General features: G+C 34.6%; 1 protein-coding gene across 1 annotated transcript; it reads right to left on the bottom strand.

Annotated features, from left to right (window-relative positions):
• Positions 1 to 6,219: 6,219 nt before the first annotated feature.
• On the bottom strand, positions 6,220 to 11,843 carry LOC149167802 (uncharacterized). The gene is made up of 6 exons (XM_089431600.1): positions 9,932 to 11,843; positions 7,611 to 7,730; positions 7,257 to 7,373; positions 7,070 to 7,159; positions 6,750 to 6,857; positions 6,220 to 6,521 (listed from the first exon to the last, which is right to left on the bottom strand). Exons 1-6 carry the CDS (start codon positions 11,615 to 11,617, stop codon positions 6,456 to 6,458), a joined length of 2,187 nt encoding a protein of 728 aa, XP_089287726.1. The 5' UTR covers positions 11,618 to 11,843; the 3' UTR covers positions 6,220 to 6,455.
• Between the last annotated feature and the right edge of the window lie 641 nt (positions 11,844 to 12,484).

Here is a 12,484-nt window from a genome sequence, read left to right as displayed (position 1 = left end):
ATCTTTCCTGGTTTCCCTGCAATACCCCTTAATTCAACTTCCTTTCCTTCCGTAGAAAATTTGATGAAAAGTTCTTGAAAATTAAAAGCTATTGTACCCAAGGATTGTAGCCATTGGACTCCTAGTACAACATCAGCACCTCCCATTGGAATGGAAAGCATTGGGCTAGTCAATACATATTCTCCCATGGATAGCTTGATATTATGGCACTTTCCAGAGCAATTTATTGTTCCTCCATTTGCAATCATCACTTGACACTCTGGTGCTGGATATAGGAAGCAATTCAATTCTTTTGCTACCCTACAATGAATAAAATTGTGGGTGCTTCCTGAATCAATCAACACTATTACCTTTTTCTTCTTGATTTGTCCTTCTATCTTGATGGTTTGAGGAGTGGTAATTCCCGCCAATGCATTACAAGATATGGTCGGATTTATTTTTTCTTCATCTAGGCTTTGTTCCTGGAGTATATCCTCTTCTTTTGACCTTTCTTGCTCCTTTTCTTCTTCCTCTTCACAATCTATGTAGAATAATTTCTTCTCAGCACACTTATGACCTTTTGTGTATTTGCTATCACAACTGTAACAAAGCCCTTTTGCTCTTTTTTCTTCCAATTGTTGTGGTGTCAACCTTGTAGGTTGTGGAAGACTAGGGGCAACAACACTTCCGTCTTTATAGTTGTGAGTGGTATGCTTCCTAGTTGCCATAATTTTGCTTTCCATTTTTCTTGCTAACCTGAATGCCTTCTCTAATGAATCAGGTTCCCAAAGGCGGACATCATGTTGGATATTATCCTTTAAAGACCCTATGAACACATCAATCCTATGCTCCTCTGGAATATCTTTTACCCTTATGTTCAATTTTTGGAACTCCTCAATGTGCTCCATTATTGAACCCTTTTGTTTGAGACTTATCAATTGGCTAAAAAAAGTGTTGCTTTTTGTATCCTCATAATGTGCTATCAATTCTTCCGTAAAAATTGCCCAAGTGATAAATTGTTTACGAGAACAAAGCCATTGATACCATACAAACTGATTTGGTTCCAAATATACAGTTGCCATACGTACCTTTTGTGCATTTTGCACATTATTGAGATCGAAAAATTGCTCCATCTGTAATATCCATGTGGCGGGATCCTTGCCATCAAACTTCCTCATATCGATTTTTGGAATATGGTGATTCTTCAATCCAACATTAGCGTCTATGGAATCATGATTAACATTTCTTTTGTTCTCATCATGAGTTTCCTTTAGTACCCTTTCACCCTTAGTACCATTTCTTGTAGCAACTTATTCATATTTATCTTCAATTCGTCCATGTCTGTCTTCAAATCTATCTTCAAATCATCCATCTTAGCTTCCACGTCAATCATCTTAGCTTTTACGCCTTTCTTTAAACAGTCCATCTTAGCTTCTACACCTTTTTTTAAACCATCCATCTTAGCTTCTACATCTTTCTTTAAACCATCCATCTTAGATTCTGTTCCTTTTTGTGCAAGGGACAGTTGTTGCACTTGGTCTTGTAATTTTGATATATCATGTTGCATTTCTTCCTCTTCTTCATGAGTCATGCTAGAGCTTTCAGGTTCCTTACTAGGTGTTTGCATTTTCTTTCCTCGGGGCATCAGTTACCGATAATAATGCTCTACTATGCCCTTTGAATTCCTTCAAAATAAATTTTCAAACCAAGCTTAAGCAAAAATTTAAGAAAATCTACACACCTTTTTTCACTTTGTAGGAGCTCGATATTGCCTCTGATGTATCTCTGTACTTTCCAATCATCTAGTTCTGAATTTGTGAGCTGTAGTAGCCCTCTATGTCCTCTTTCCAATGCCACAAGTCTGACCCAAATTGGATTCTCCAAGGAAGAGTTATGTGAAATCTCCCACAGTGACTTGCTTTTAGACTAGTTCAGTAGAGCGAACTTGTACGACGTGCCACGAGTCACTGTTTCAACCTTTGGATCTGAAACACGCACACAAGAAACTACAGTCCATCCTATTTTTGTAGCTTCTGACGAAATTTCAATCTGATTCCCAGAGAGAAAGTTATGACGATTTTCCCCAGGTCACCTGTTTTGAATGTAATTCAGGAGTCTGCAAAAAGACCAACTTCCTCAGATCATATCTCCGCAAATATCGCGCGAAAAGCTCTGAAATTCGGACCCAAGGTTCAACGCGATTTCTTCTCAAATGGGTTTTTTTTTGTGACTTCTGAAACGTCACAGAAAAAAAGTTATAGTGAAAATGCCACGATGACCTGTTTGGAGCAGCGAAACCCTAGAATCCAAAGCTCTGATACCAAATGTTATGAAACCAGCTCAAGAAAAGATAGAAAAGATAGATCAATGCCTTAGAATTCAGCCTCTTCGAGGGGGAAACCTCCTTTACATTACATAAATGAACAATTCTTGGATGATTCAAATGACAAAACCTCCTTTCTATATATAGGAGTCTATGGAGTCACAATATAATCCAGCCGACCTAACAATAATAATATAAAGCCACAAAAATAACAATAGAGGGATTCTATGGGGCACAAAAATAACAATATGGGGGTAATAGGGGCACAACAATATAAATAAGGGGTATAACTACAATAGTAATGGGGTAATCACTATTATTATAGGGACCCAACAGGAAGAGATAGAGATGGAAAGGAAGAGGGAGAGATGGATAGATAGATAGATATGGGGGGAGAGAGAGTGTGTGACATATGTTTAGTGGGTTGAGATAGAGAGACAAATAAGGAGAGATGGAGGGAGGTATAAATATATATGGCAGGGGGAGAGAGGAAAGAAGAGAAAGATAGAGAAAGTTAGGGAGAGGAAGATAGAGTGAGACATGGGAGAGAGGGAGGGGAAGAGAGAGAAGGAGAGGGGGAGGTAGATAGACACAGAATGGAAGATAGAGAGAGATGGAAGAAGAAAGAGTCTCACAGACACAAATACAGACATGGAAGCTAGATCTAGAAAGTCATGAATAGTTTAGATTTTCACTAAAATAGATGTATTGATTTCAATGTAGTGTTGATTTCTAATCCTATTTGATCACATGCGCTATATGCACTTATTTCAATGTAGATGTTGATTTATAATTCTATTTAATACCTTACACTAGATGCATTGATTTCAATGTCGATGTTGATTTCTACTTCTATCTGATCGCTTGCACAACATGCATTACTTTCAGTGTAGATATTGATTTCTAATCCTATTTGATTACTTGCACTAGATGCATTGATTTCAGTGTAGATGATTTCTAATCATATTTAATACCTTACGCTAGATGCATTGATTTTAGCATAGATGCTGATTTCTACTCATATTTGATTACTTGTTTTAGATGCATTGGTTTCTGTGTAGATATTGACTTCTACTCCTATTTGATTGCTTCCATAGGATGCATTGGTTTCAATGTAGATATTGATTTCTAGTCCTATTTGATTGCTTGCACAAAATGCATTGATTTCAGTGTAGATGTTGATTTCTAATCATATTTAATACCTTATACTAGATGCATTGATTTTAGCGTAGATGTTGATTTCTACTCATATTTGATTGCTTGCATTAGATGCATTGGTTTCAGTGTAGATATTGATTTCTACTCCTATTTGATTGCTTGCACAGGATGCATTGGTTTCAGTGTAGATATTGATTTCTAATCCTATTTAATCACTTGCACTAGATGCATTGATTTCAATGTAGATGTCGATTTCTAATCATATTTAATACCTTACACTAGATGCATTGATTTCAACGTAGATGTTGATTTCTACTCATATTTGATTTCTTGCATTAGATGCATTGGTTTCAATGTAGATATTGATTTCTAATCCTATTTGATTTCTTGCACTAGATGCATTGATTTCAGTATAGATGTTGATTTCTAATCCTATTTGATTGTTTTCACTAGATGCATTGATTTTAATGTAGATGTTGATTTCTGATTTGATGCAACAAGATGTATGATGTACATTAATTTCAAAGTAATTAGATTAATAGTGTGCATTGATTTCAGTGTAAGCACATCTCTACCTCCTCCATCTATATCTCTATCTCCCATTGTCTCTCCTTCTCTATCTCTTTATCTCAACCCCTAAACATACACACTCTCTCTCTATATCTATCTATCTCTCTCTCCCTACCTCCATTCCCCCCTCCTCTCTCTCTCTTCCCCTTCTCTCTCTCTTTAACATTTCTCTCTCTCTCTCTCTCTCTCTCTCTCTCTCTCTCTCTATATATATATATATATATATATATATATATATCTTCCTCCCTCCTTGTCTTTGCCTCTCTCTTCTTCCCTCTCCCTGCCCCATCTATATCTCTATCTCCCCTTGTCTCTCCTTCTCACCACCAAAACACATACACACTCTCTCAATGTAAGCACATAAAAATTATTCAACCATAAATACAATACTTGAATTTTCATCCTAAATAAAATATTTGCTTACCCCAAATGTTTGCTTCTTGAAACTATAAACTATTTATAATTGGGTACATTCTTATTATTCTCATTTTCCATCATTCAACATTGTTAATTACTTTGTATTCAAACACAGTAATAGAAAATAACTACCATTGAAAATTATTTGGGTTTAACACTCAATAAGTCACAATGATTGACTTTGGAGAAAACTACTATTAATATTGGAGAGTGAGACAATGTATGTTGTTTACTACAGTAGCTCAATTTAAATATTTCAATGGTCTATGATTCCAACTACTTTTTTCATATGATCGATATGAGAAAATGGAAAAAATAATAGGTGTGACAATAGGAACAGTAGAAGAAAATAGTTTTAGATTGAGGTGTGACAATAGGAACAATAGAAGAAAATAGTTTCAGATTGAGGTGTGACAATAGGAACAGTAGAAGAAAATAGTTTCAGATTGATTGCAATGAAGATTGTTTGTAATTGACTATATTCTTAGTATTCACATTTTCTATCTATCAAAATTTTTACATTGACACTTTGCACTCAAAATTTGTATTTCATCATTTTTCGTCATTCAAGTTACTAACAGTCTCTCTCATCTCAAAAAACTTAGGTAACTAAACAAATTTTAAATTAAATTAACCAAATTAATCTTAGACATATTTAGCATATTTAAAATGATCAAAATAATTAGATGTTCAACAAATTTTGTATGACCGCATACAATTGAAACTAGCCTAGATCCATCTTAACACTGGATCTATCAAGGGCAGAGAGGGATCAAATCTCTTGAGGTGCAAACCTTTCCTCAAATTTTGCACTCAAAAAATAGGTTTGCACCACAGGAGATTTGATCCCTCTTCGCGCTTGATAGATTTGGTGTTAAGATAAATCTAGGCTCATTGTAATAGATAAACAATTACAATGTTAAAATGTGAAATATATTATTTTATAATATTTCAAAAAATTATAAATAAAGTGGCAAAATAAATAAAAGAATTATATGAATGAAATCATGGGTTATGTTGAATAGTTTATGTTGGGAAGTTTGTTATTGTTGTGCAAGTAACTATTTCATGGTGTGTTATATATTGAAGATAACAAACTCTTCATAACTTGTGTGTCCACATTCATAATAATTTAGTGTGTGCTTTTTTTTTTGTTTTTTTAATAATTATTATCTTATTCGGATTAACATATTAAATATATAATTTTAATTATTATTGAACATTAAATCTTATGCTTTACATTATACTTTATAATATAGAAATTGCTAATTGAACATAATGGTATTAATATATTAAATATATAATTTTAATAATAATAATGATATTAATATATTAAATATATAATTTTAATCAAATTAATTTAAAATTGGGAAAAATATTTAAATATATTATTATATAAATATTCAATCAAAATTCTATTGTGAAAGATTTTATATTAAATTTCTATTATTCAAGAGAAAAAAAAATAATATATCACACAATTAAATTTTGTATCCTAATTTATCCTTAAACAAACCAAAGAAATATGTTAAAGTTATTGAAAACGATCATGACAACTATGGCCTAAATTAAATTGGAATTGTATTTTGTATCCTACTTTATGCCCAACTTAACAAAGAAATAACTAATATGTTAAGATTATTAAAGATGATTAGGACAACTATCACATAAATTAAATTAGAATTGTATTTTCTATCTTAGTTTATGCTCAACTGAACAATGAAATGTCAGTTATTGACCATGATTATGACACCCATCACATAAATTAAATTGAAATTCATAAAAGGAACGTTTGCATTGGATGCAATAATCACATTTCACCCTCTCAAATTGTAGTGTATTGATTACCAAACTCCACCACAACCTAATGGTGGGTTTGACATTTGTCAATCAAAATTCTTTTATGGTGCCGTGATTATCGAGAATGTTAGGAGTTATTTGATTTTAGGGGGCAAACTGCACATTGCCACCCTTACTACAACGGGTTATTCATGTGTCATTCCTGCTGCTAATCTTCTTGCTGTTGCTGCTGTTGCAATTGAATCAGATGCGTCCTCAGACTCCGCTCCTCCACCTGCTTGTAAACGCAACCAAAACTTCAATCTCCATTTAAGTATCACACGCAATATATATAAAAGAGAGAGCCACCCATACACGCAAACATCACCGCCATACGTTCTATTATAACGACATGCATACCAAATTTGCTTTTTCTATTTTAGAAAATTGATTGGCACATCCAGCTGGGTGGCAGTCACGATCCAGGGAATTAATAAAAAAATATGTATATATAAAAGTCCACCTCTAATGAAGCCACTCCAGCTACCAATTCCACACATTCTTGTAACAGTGCCCTTTCCTTAATCACACTTTCTGCCAGCTTTGGAAGCAACAAATCAATCCTCTCTGCCTGGTTTTCATTCCAAAATTTCAAGTTTGAAGTAGAAAGTCAGTATGAATTGTTTTATGTTTATATAACATATCTTGAAATATTAAGAAAGTGTAGTTAGTTGTACAAGGTTTTTCAGATCCGTCTTTTCTATATTGATGGGAAGATGGACGTTTCGAACCCCCAACTGAAATTCATCATAGAAATACTTTCTATGGTGCCCAGCTACATACCTGGGGCAGGAACTTGCTGGCTGCCGCTTGTATTCCAGACATGACATGTACGGCAAAGTCAAGCACTTGTTTCACAGAGCGTACGTCTGCCTGCATGACAGAGACCATACATTGTAATTCTACCGAAATTTCAGTTTCTAAGTAACTGCATCTATTGTAACCAACCATTGATCAATTTGTTATGGACCTTTGCTCCTGCAACGAGAGGGACTCTAACAATTGCTGCATCCAAGCATTCCATTGCTTCTGTTAATGCCAACGTGTGCTCTTCCTCTAACATTGCCCAATCCTCCAAAAGTGCAGCCTGCGAACAAACAAATAGATTATGAAAACATTGAATTTAATCATGAATTACAAAAATTAGTTCAAAACGACTCCGGAAAATATCACCACACAACACTGATAAATTATGAATGCACTGAATCTACAATGAATACAAATACATGCTGTATGTTGTTAGTTTTTAAAGCAATCCTACCTAAATAAAAAGCAAAGCAACATTCTCATTTTGTTGATCCAAATTTAAATTTAAGCAACTTACATGAGCAGCAACAACTGTGTTGACCTTCTCCTCATTTCTTGCCTTCTGAAGTTGAATGCGTTTTGCGACGACAGAGCTACGCAATCCCGATATTTTGCACCACACATTGAAAAGTGAATTCTACATCAGAGAAAAGCAAACTGTACCCATCAATACTTTCTCTTTTATTCAACTTTTTGCTTTGATGTTTACTATTTTCTTACTAAGAGGCTGAAAGCATACTGATCTCTTAATTTGAGAGCCTTTATTGGACTTCATGATCTTTAGGAGGGACTTTATCATTCGGTTTAATAGTATTACTCTTAATCCTGAGAGATTTTATTGGACCTAATCAATTGTTTTGGTTTTGGAATTTAGGAGGGATTTTATCACGCATAGGAACTTTTGTCATAACGAACATCTCGCTAACCCAAGAGACACAATTTTTAAATAAAATCATAAATTTTCAGCAAGGGGATAATATTAATAATTACTCAAAAAAATTGATTTTTTTTTTAAATAAAAAAAATTGAAAATTAATATAATAAAATTTCAATTTTCAAAATTATTAATAAATATTAATATAGTAATATAATTAAAATCCTATTAAAAACATAAAATTAATTAAATTATAATTTTATTTTATATTATTATTATTATAATAGAAGTCTTTCGGATTAATCATATCTATAGGATTTGATCGACCTTTGGAACCAACTAATGTGGTCCTTAGGATGGACCACATTAGTTGGTTCTAAAGGTAAACCAAATCCTATCAATATGATTAATCAGAAAGACTTATATCTACATTATGGGTCACCAAAATCTTAGATCTAACATTATCATTATCATTATTAGTTATACTAACCAATTAATATATATATATATATATATATATATATATATATATATGAAAGAGTATGGAATCAGATTTTATTTTTAATTTATAAATAGATTTTCTTACAATATTGTGGACCAATACCATGACTTATCTCCATTTTTAATTTATAAATAGATTTTGTTATAATATTGTGGACCAATGCCATACTTATTAATACTACATGTCCAAAAAAATCACAACAATTAATGAATTTAATTAAAAAACCAAAAATACATAATTATATTGGAGAATTATACTATTCACAATATTTTAAAATAATTATATTAACAATATTTTATAATAATTATATTAGAAATATAGACTATTAACAATATTTTAGAATATTTAATGGAATTAATAATTATTGATAATTAAATTAAAATTATAAAAAATTTAATGATTAAAAATATCATTGTAATATAAAATGGTGTAAAAATTGACTTAAAATTTCATTACCATAATAGACAAAGATTTTATAAGAGAAATAAAACAATTAATTACACTCTATTGTTGATTGTCATCACAAAAAATTGGGAAATGCTATTAACTAATATTGTTTATATTAACTTATATACACTTTAATATATATGTGTGTGTTTATTTTTGATTGAAATTTGTTTTTAATATAATAATAAGTCATTTTAAATTGAAAATATAGAGGAAAAAAAATGAAGTAAAAGTCAAGAAAAAAATACAAAAGTGAAATAAATAAAAAATAAAACTAAAAACAATAAATTAGTATCCAATAAAAATGGAAAATACTAAACGACCCATAATAAGACATCAACCAATTAACTTACAAATAAATATATTTAAATAATAATAAAAAATAACAAAACATTATTTCCCAATGTTAAACTATTCACAGTCAAAGTAAAACTGATTTAAAAGGTATAATGGAAAAAAATTTAAAATTCATGAAAATGGAAATAATAGAAAAAATATAAAAATCAAAATCAAAAGTTAAATAAAAACCAAATAAAACAAAAAAATATTAACTAATATAAAAGGAAGTTACTAAACATCCTCAACCAATCACTTTACAAATAAATAAATTTAAATAATAATAATAAATTAAATTTTCAATGTTAAACTATGGATAAACAGCAAAAATATTTGGCCAAAAGCAAACTAATAGGTAATCAAAGGAAAACTGATGCATAATACTATGCCTACTGCAGTTATTGCAAATATATTCCTGAAAAAGACCAAAGAAACTTGTGAAACATCAATTTCTTAGCATTGTCTTTTTAAAGAAGAGATTGTTAGAAAACTAGGTCAGTTCATCATCAATTTAAATCTGAAAAAGATTGAATTGCCAAAAACTAAATAATCTAATAGACTGTTTTTAATCATGTAGACTTTAAAATATTATTTAATAATATAATTTATAAATATCAAAAACTCAGCTATGTGTTTTGAAAAATGGAAAAATAAAAAGATATATTTATAATATGCAGACCTGTGCGGAAGCAATCTGTGCTTGATGCACAGCCTCTGCGCGCGCATTAATAAAGCGCCACTGTAGCCACCGATTCTGCAACAAACGCAGGTGATGCATCACTTCCTCCTGCGCAGCCGCATTGGCAGCCGACCTCTTGGAAGACCCCTTGAACAATTCCATTCCTCCAAAAGCATTCAACATATTGCTCATCCGATTCCCCCCACCAGTGCTCTTCGTAGGGCTCAATCCCTGCGCCGCCGATCCCCGCAAACCGGAACTGGAATTATACGATTGCAGCGCCCTGCCGCGAACTCCATTACCAGCCGAGCCCGGAGAAATCATAGACATGGAAATGGTGGTTGAAAAAGCCTTGTTCCCAGCCTCGGCATCGGAGGAATTCAGACGTTGTTGCATGTATGAAGTCATGTGACCACCGGCGTCAGAGAGGCGGCGAAGCCTGCTCAATGTGTCCTGCAGAAACCGCGCGGGGACATAGCTCCCCTTCATGCCCTTTGCGTTTCTAGTCACTTTCATACTTGAATTCCCTTCCATCTCCGAGGCCGCACTGGTACTGCTGATACTGGTGGTGGTAGTAGTAGTGGTGGTGGTAGCTGTGGTGCTTCCTCTGGGAGTACTCCCGCCGCCATCGGAAGAAGTTACAGAGCTGGGCGTACTGTCTACTTCTTGCCCGCTGCTCCAACTCCGAACCCCTCTTCTTTTGAGAAGAATATTCTGGTGATACTTTTGATTATATTCAGAATCCACTGAGAGTCTACCAGGAAGAATAGGACTACCTATGTTCTCCACATTCACATTCCCGCCGCCATTACTGTCTCGAGAGCTCTCACGGCTGTGTATTCTCAGAGACGAAGCTGTACATATTGCGGCGCTGTGGCCGCCGCTACTGCCTGGGCGGCCATTGATTTGAATATTCTCTTTCGACCGCCTGCCATTCGTCTCAGCAGTACTGGGTCTAGAGGGAGTCCGTGAACGATCCGGGGTTCTGGATCTTCTCTGTTCTGGATTATTATTATTATTATTGTTTGCTGCTGCTAATTTGACATGGTTCGAATCTCTTGCTTTGTCGAGTGTTGTTTCCTGCAACATGAGATTTGAATAATTAGAGGAGGTGGAGGAAGGTGGCCACAATGCCCCCACAGTGCCGCGGAGGCGACCGGGCGGCAGAGCATCCGCCGCGTCGCTTGAATTTTCCCCATTTGTTTTTACAGGCCGCCTTCGTTCAGCAGAGGCGGAGCGTGGCGAACCCGTTTGATCTGAGGCATTGCCATTGCTATTTAATTTTGTGGTTCTGCGAGAATGAGAATTGGGCGAAGGAGATCTGCGAGCCAGGAGGGGAGAATCGGAGTTGGAATTCACTGCGGCGGCGGAGGCGGCAATGGAAGAAGCCGTGGGAAACATATACCGCGAGCTGACCTCTCGGCTTTTGCATCTTCGAGGCTGTTGCTGTACTTCTCCATTGCTGCTCTTCACAGCGGAGGCGGCGGCGGCAGGGGGAATACTCTCTGATTTCCAGCGACCAAACTGGTCTGGAGAAGAAATGGTGGATGCAAGATTTCGGTGGGCAGCAGCCGGGTGAGCAGGCGAAGCGGGGGTGGGGGTGGACTCTGCAACCATTTTGCGATCTGCAACCCATGGGAAAATCAAAAGTAGTAAAAATAATGTACGAGAGAATGCTTCCAACATACTTTACTGATACTCTGTTCCATTTTTTTAAATGGATTGACGGGTACCTCCGAGCATTGGCCGTTGGGCGATCACAGTCGCGATTAGCAGTAATTAGCAATTAGCGGCGTCTTATTTAATAAAAGCGAAGAGAGGCCCACTGTAACTGTTGCGTCCACCAAATGGGCGCTACAAACTCCCAAACTCACGCACCGATGATATTCTGGAATTTAGTAGGTAACAACACACTGCTCGTCTCCCCACGATCACCGTCAGCCGGCGCGCTTTCATACTCATTCCGCGTTTCATTGGGTATAATGTTATTGCCGCCTTACCTGCTCCCCCGTGCCACCCTATACCCATCGATTGTTGAAGCGCGCCTCTCGTAATCCGCGACGTGGTTTTTAGTAGGCAGCATGTCCTTTCTTGCCATGGCGGCATCCCACCTTACCCCACCGCCCACCAACTAAAATGAGATGAGATAAAACCAAAAGACATTTGGGAACACCTTCTGTTACATGCCACCTCCCGCTCAATCTATGTCTATATATACACATACAGATTCAATACGCGTTGCCTACCGATGTCACACATTCACTGGGATATAGTTTTCTGGTCCAATTTAATAAAATAATTCAAAAATTCAGAATGGTGTATTGTTGGAATGGAAATAGATTTAATATTATCAAGAATTTTTGGGTATTCAAAATTTTGAAGTTCGACGATTTGTAAGTTAAATTTACATAACTTTTATTTATTTATTTCACAAATTGATCAAGAAAATGGTTTTTTTTTAAATTTAGTAAAAAGAAATTTAAAAATAAAAATATCAAAGTGTTTAAATCATTTTTTATAATAAAAATAAATTAAATATTATCAAAAACCCTT

This window comes from Pinus tabuliformis, chromosome 5_1 (genome assembly GCF_031772625.1).
Source record: "Pinus tabuliformis cultivar Carrire ecotype Pingquan chromosome 5_1, CPIR1, whole genome shotgun sequence".
Lineage (NCBI taxonomy): Eukaryota > Viridiplantae > Streptophyta > Pinopsida > Pinales > Pinaceae > Pinus > Pinus tabuliformis.
Note: the sequence above shows the minus strand (reverse complement) of the source record. Positions and strands in the feature narration are given on the sequence as shown.

What these genes read in the sequence shown, in the direction of transcription:
- LOC149167802 (XM_089431600.1), bottom strand. Translation starts at nt 11,617, where the DNA reads ATGTTGGAAGCATTCTCTCGTACATTATTTTTACTACTTTTGATTTTC. An exon ending in CTCTCGTTGCAGGAGCAAAG is followed by an intron (nt 7,160 to 7,256) that starts GTCCATAACAAA and finishes TCTGTCATGCAG; the next exon opens with GCAGACGTACGCTCTGTGAA. An exon ending in CTGGAGTGGCTTCATTAGAG is followed by an intron (nt 6,522 to 6,749) that starts GTGGACTTTTAT and finishes GTTTACAAGCAG; the next exon opens with GTGGAGGAGCGGAGTCTGAG.